The sequence below is a fragment of the Ipomoea nil genome, unplaced genomic scaffold, assembly GCF_001879475.1.
Source record: "Ipomoea nil cultivar Tokyo-kokei standard unplaced genomic scaffold, Asagao_1.1 scaffold3170, whole genome shotgun sequence".
In the NCBI taxonomy this organism is placed as follows: Eukaryota; Viridiplantae; Streptophyta; class Magnoliopsida; order Solanales; family Convolvulaceae; genus Ipomoea; species Ipomoea nil.
The window spans coordinates 199092-205005 of NW_017619598.1; the positions used below are offsets into that span (position 1 = coordinate 199092).

The window sequence follows — 5914 nt, forward strand, 5'->3', positions numbered from 1 at the left end:
TTATGATTTATAAAAGTATATTAGGAATTATAAACATTTTTGTAAGAAAATTATAAATATTATAAATAATGTATTAATAGAAATTATCAAATATTTGAAGTTACTTTTGTAGATTTTTATAGACTCTACAAAATTGATATAAGTTAAAAAGATTTTTTATGAAAAAATCTAAAAAAATTCTACCAAAATCATTTAAAATTCTCTCTTTAAAAGTTTTTAAAAATCTATAAAAATCTTAATTGAATACACTACCCTAAAGTTTGCTCTTCCAATGTCTTATTTAGGGTGGATTCCTTTGCTTTTAGGATCATTAATTAGATTCTTCTATTGAGTGTAATGTGCGTTTTGTAATTTCATGATGATAATAATAATAAATCATTTCAAGCCCTCAAAAAAATCAAACTACAATTAATTTTAAAATAAAATTCGATACCAAAAGGGGAAGAAACATGTCATCAGAAATTCTTGCTTCACCATAAAATCAAAGACAAGATTCCCAAATTCCAAACACTACACTATACACAACTTGAGTGTCCAAGAAGTTAGTTAAAACCACCCTGAGAAATGGGGTCCAGTAGCAAGTAAGGGAAGCTGCTATTATTCCAATTCAATTGTCATCATCAAATAAAATTAAATTTTAATTTCCCCTACTGACTAAAAAAAATAAGCTAAGGTATGCCTGTTGGAGGCCCCCCACAACCCACATCAACCAACAACCCATTACCCTCAAGAACACATATCTTCTTTTCATCTTTTGCTATATGTTCTTTCATCCTTTTGCTACACTCCTCCCCCCTCTCTCTCACTATATACCCCCCCTCCTTCTCTCTGCACAACTGGGCAACTCAAGTCTGAGAGATACATAGCATAGCAGTAGCAGCAAACATCAAGGTCGGTTTTCTGAACGAAAATCTCCCAGGCAAGGCAAAAATATTATTATTCATTATTACTGGTCATCGTTCAATCTTGCGTTTCTTTGCCTGTCTTCGCATTTGTTCCCTTCTTTCCTCTTCTTCTATCTTACGTAGCTCTTCTTCATCCTCCTCCCTCGCAATCTTGGCACTGCAACAAAACCAGATAGATATTACAATCACAGAACTGAGTCAATATTCCAAAACCCAACAAGGAATGTACAGCATCAATTACAAGTTAATGTAATAATTAATCAAAACCCATGCTGCTCATGGGAAATATTCTTTTTTGTTGTTAAAGTTGGAGAAAGATGATGAAAACTTGATTTCCAAATGAAGTTTCACTTGAATTTAAATCAAGGGTAATATGCAGGTAATACACCATTACTCACCTCCGTCTTTCCTCCTTCAGTATGTCATCAAAACCAGCCTCCATATCACTAACATCATCATCATCGCGGTACCTATTGGGATTATACCTGCAAAAGCACATAACATTTCAGATCTTCAAACATAAAAATATAAAGCTTAGTCCTTTAAAAAAGCATATTGCCTATTACAAACAAGCTAAAGACCCAAAGCAGTGAACTTGTGAAGAATGTTACTTACCCAAACATCTGTCTAATCATACTAATAGCTGCTGCTCCATCTTCTTCTTCATCATCCCATCTCTTCATAGGTCTCTTTGCCGGGCGCTGTGCTGGATTTTTCACAGGCGGTGGCTGCTTAATCTGCCAGTACCAAGATTACATTTACAGTCAAGTGATAGAATTGTAAAAGCAGAAAGAGAATAGGAAAGAATAAACTATATCATTCAACAACAAATATAAGAAGAACCAGATCATACCTGGGGGGGTCTAGAAGATGGAACCACTCGTTTCTGCATCACTACCTGAGGTTTAGAGGAGGGCACTGCATGTTTCTGCATTGCCACCGGAGGTCTTGAGGATGGCATAGCTTGTTTCTGAATCATTTTTGGCTTGCTAGATTGTTGAGGCATCTTTTTCTGTACCAAGGCTTGTTTTGAAATGGAAGGTTGCTGTTTTGAAGGGTTTGGCCTAGGCAAGTTAGGCATGGGTCTCTTTACATCCAATGTTGAAGACTTCCTCTCATTCATACCTGTTGAAGACTTCAAAGGATGATTTTTTGATGCCATAGGCTGACCCCGAACACTCCCATTACTTCTAATAGGTTCTTTCTTAGGTTCTCTTGCTGGCTGACTTTGTTTACTGACAGAAACATTTTTCTGAATCGCAGCTTTAGGTTTCATTTGGCTAACCCCACCAGGAAGAGGCTTCCTGCCATCATGACTGTTAGGAAGTTTTCTCCCTGTACTGCTGCTAGAGGGGTTCCTCTCCCTAGGTACAAATTGTGCTGGCCGTGAATCTTCAATATCACCAAAAAGCCTGTATAAGTCCTCAATAAAATAGTATTTTAAAAGATATGATTGACATGCAGTAATAGACAAAAGGAATACCAGCATTGGGAGCAGAGCTTTTTTGAGGCAAAGAAGCTTTTGAAGGAGCAGGAACATCCGCATCATCAGATAACAAAAAGGAATAATCCCTTGTGTTTTTTAGCATCTGGATTTTTGTTTTAACCTACAAAATCAAGCAAATGGTAGAACCAGGTGAGCAAAAAAGAATAACCAAAACAAAACCTCAACAAATTCCAGCAACTAAATAATTACCCCATTGGAAACTTTTGGTGCATGGTTACTGGTACTGGACTTTGGTCTCGCAGAGTTCGAGGCATGAACCTTATTACCACTCTGCAAAGACAACAGATTACAAAGACATAAGCATATCTCAAGCCATATTTACTTCATTGAACATCAGTTTTTAAAGAAAACACCACTTTGGGAAAAGAAAAACCAAGACAGATGAAGAGTATCCAATTTCGAATATGTACTAAAACACTAATACATACAGCAATATTTTTCCTCATAACTTTATCTGCCAAATCAGGGTTCTCCAATAAGGACTTGCTTTCTTGAATTACTCTTTGAGCTATAACTGGCTGTGATGGTCCAAAGAAGGAACCAAAACTGCAGGAACAAAGAGAAAAGACCATAGAAAATTAGAGTACATCTTTTTTCCTCCCTCCATAAAGATGACACATTTTACACAAAATGTTGACACGCAGAAGCAAATCAATACAACCATCTCAACAAGGCTTTTTTTTTAGTAAAACAGAAAATTTTGCCACTCTCAAGGAGACCAATAAAAAGTAGAAAGCTTAAAGAAACAAAGCATCATGGATAGCAGGCATGACAACAATGCAGAATATGAAACCTTACAAACTAATAAAGTGATAGAGAAAAGAAAGGGAAAATGTGATCAGTTCCCAAAAAAATAAAAATAAAAAATATTATCATCCTCCAAAACTAAACATGTTATAAAACTGTAACAGCACTTAAATATACAATCTAGTTGGACCAAAGTCAGCAAAAAAAGCTAGAATACTCACTTATCCTTGGATGAAGAACTCTTGATATTACGGGAACTGGAAGCACTTCCAGTTCCCATCTCTTTCTTCATCTTCTTTCTAAATCTTTCTTTCAGTTTTTGCCTTAGTTCCAAATATTCCAACTCCTCCATTGAAGGCTCATGTGTTTCTTCCTGCTCACACTCCTCCTCCTCTTCATAGCCCCCTTCCTCATCTTCACCATCCTCTTCATACTCATCCAAATCCTCATATTCCTGCATAAATACTATGTGATGCACATAACTAGGGATAAAACATAATTTAGACACAAATATGGTGTACATAGTATAGCTTACATCACTGGCATATCTCGACATAGCTGGTTGAATCATTCAATGTGATTACAAATTGTACACAGAAAGCCTGAAATGTAAAACCAGAGAGTTATTACCATAACAAAAACAGAAGTAATAACAACTCAAGGAGAGATACATGTCCATTTTAGTTAAAAATTTCAATTAGAAAATCAAAGATTCCGAGACATTATAAATTCAGATCAACCCTTGAAGCATCGTTTTTTTTTCTTTTTTTTACTTTTTAAATTCAGAAAATCAAGTCCAGATGGTTTCACGAGTCAAATTTTCTAAAAATTTCAATTCTTTACTAGCAGTCGATTCAATTTTCAGATAAAATCGATAACAAAAAAATAAAAAATAAAAAATCTCCGATTGCGATAAGGACCTCATCGATAAACGAAGAAAATCCCTAATTCCAAAAAAAAATCCATTGACAACTCAAACCCTGAAAATAAACACAATAACTCAATGATCTGATTAAGTGACAAAACCAGAAACCTGGAGAGAAACACAATCGGATTACGTGAAAAAAAAAACGGGAGAAAACCCTAATTTTTCCAAGAACCGAATCAGAACCAAAATCTTGGCGATGAACACCAAAAAAACAGAATCGAACATCGTAAAAACAAAGAAATTCGAGATTTCAAACGAAATCAACGTGTAATACCTGAATCGATGCTGAAAAAGCTGGGGAATCAGTCAAAACGATCGGAAAAGGCGAAATCGAGCGCAGATGCGAAGAGAGCAAATCCGAGGGATTTCAGATCTGGAGAAACGGCTAATGCGAATATATGCACGTAGAAGGCGCGACGACGGAGGGATGCGTTGAGAAATTGTTGATTCGGTGTGCAGGTGGGAAAGATAAAAGGCCGAAAGGGCGTAGGGAAACGAGGGAAGGACCCAGAAACAACGGGGATGTATGCTAACGTGCGCCGGGAGGCGTTTTTTATTATGCTGTGTAGTGCATAGACTTTGGGCCTGACCTAAACCCGGTTTGCTCCCCTTCTTATCCATGCTTTGGGCTTAGAAATTAGAATAGACCGCTGCCATAAACTGCACTTCGCGTCACCTTTTATGTACTTAAAATACTTCGGCGTTTGAGTTTGAGTTTGAGTTTGAGTTGGAGTTTTGCACTTGTGGACCTTAAATTACTATACATTATCGTTTTACTTAATTATTACCTAAAATCTTTTTCATATTATTACCCTTTTATACATTTTATCAAGAGTTTATAAACATAACACTATATATTTTTAACAAATTAGAAAAATTATTAAAATTTATATCTATATCTATATCTACTCTATTCTATATTATTAATAAAAGTAAAATCCTTATCTTCAACTCTTCGCCCAAATTAATATGGATATTAATTAATTGGTAAAAAAAATTATTAAAGCTTAATTGGTAACAAAATTTTATATGGAAATTAACTAATATCTAATGGATTGTTACCCCAAATTAAAGTCAATATATACTTTAAAATGGAAAATTGTTACCAAATTCTGAGAATAATTAAACCATTATAATTGTGCGAATAATGGAAACAAATTATGCATAATAAATGAAAAAATTCCTTGAAAATTCTGTGTATTTTTATAAGGAAATGATAATTTATTAATTGTTTTTTTAATACTGTTGACTCTATTACAAGGTAGTATCTGTTCTATATTTTTCTAACTACTGCAGCCCAAAGAGTCAATACCTCACCACCGGGTTCGATCGTGTGACCTTCCCTCAACTCTACACACGCAGAATACTTATTTTGCGTAATAGTAATTTTTGAAGATTCCTTTTCCAATTTATTTGTTTAAAGATTGATTCCTTCATTTATTTGCGTAAAAATGGATTCTTTTTCCTATTTATTATGCATTTGTAAACTCTATTTACACCAAATACGCATGGCTTCAACTTCAATCGATATTGTTGGACATGAAATTTCTCCTAGAAATAGAAGGAATGCAATCAAGGTTAGAGTGGTGCATACCTATGAGATTCTAGTCTAGAGAGAATATGTGCTGAAACAATCAAGTCTATATATTGCGTATCGAATGATGAAGAGATATTGTATTTATACTATCGTCTGAATATTTTTTAATTCAAAAGGTTTTGTTTATGCATATGATTTTTTTACTATATTTTTTTTACACTTCAATTTCAGGGAACTTTTCTTCATGCACATATTCCTAAAATTTATGTTCAAAAGCGGATGAAGAAATT

General features: G+C 34.5%; 1 protein-coding gene across 2 annotated transcripts; it reads right to left on the reverse strand.

Moving 5' to 3' along the window:
* Positions 1–452: 452 nt before the first annotated feature.
* LOC109167918 (protein SPT2 homolog) lies at positions 453–4711 on the reverse strand. 2 transcript variants are annotated; one of them, XM_019316989.1, is made up of 10 exons: positions 4362–4711; positions 3695–3761; positions 3381–3613; positions 2841–2958; positions 2602–2682; positions 2389–2512; positions 1759–2285; positions 1521–1642; positions 1304–1390; positions 453–1062 (listed from the first exon to the last, which is right to left on the reverse strand). In XM_019316989.1, exons 2-10 carry the CDS (start codon positions 3728–3730, stop codon positions 954–956), a joined length of 1437 nt encoding a protein of 478 aa, XP_019172534.1. In that variant the 5' UTR covers positions 3731–3761; positions 4362–4711; the 3' UTR covers positions 453–953. The 2 variants fall into 2 exon arrangements, with proteins under 2 accessions (XP_019172534.1, XP_019172533.1); XM_019316988.1 differs by having other exon boundaries at positions 1759–2297; positions 4362–4708.
* Positions 4712–5914: the final 1203 nt, after the last annotated feature.

Excerpts from the sequence above, each read along its gene's own strand:
- LOC109167918 (XM_019316988.1), bottom strand. The coding sequence starts at position 3,730 with ATGATTCAACCAGCTATGTCGAGATATGCCAGTGAT. Across the intron at positions 2,683-2,840 it reads TTATGAGGAAAAATATTGCT|AGTGGTAATAAGGTTCATGC; the intron begins GTATGTATTAGT and ends TTGTCTTTGCAG. Across the intron at positions 1,391-1,520 it reads ATGATTAGACAGATGTTTGG|GTATAATCCCAATAGGTACC; the intron begins GTAAGTAACATT and ends GTGCTTTTGCAG.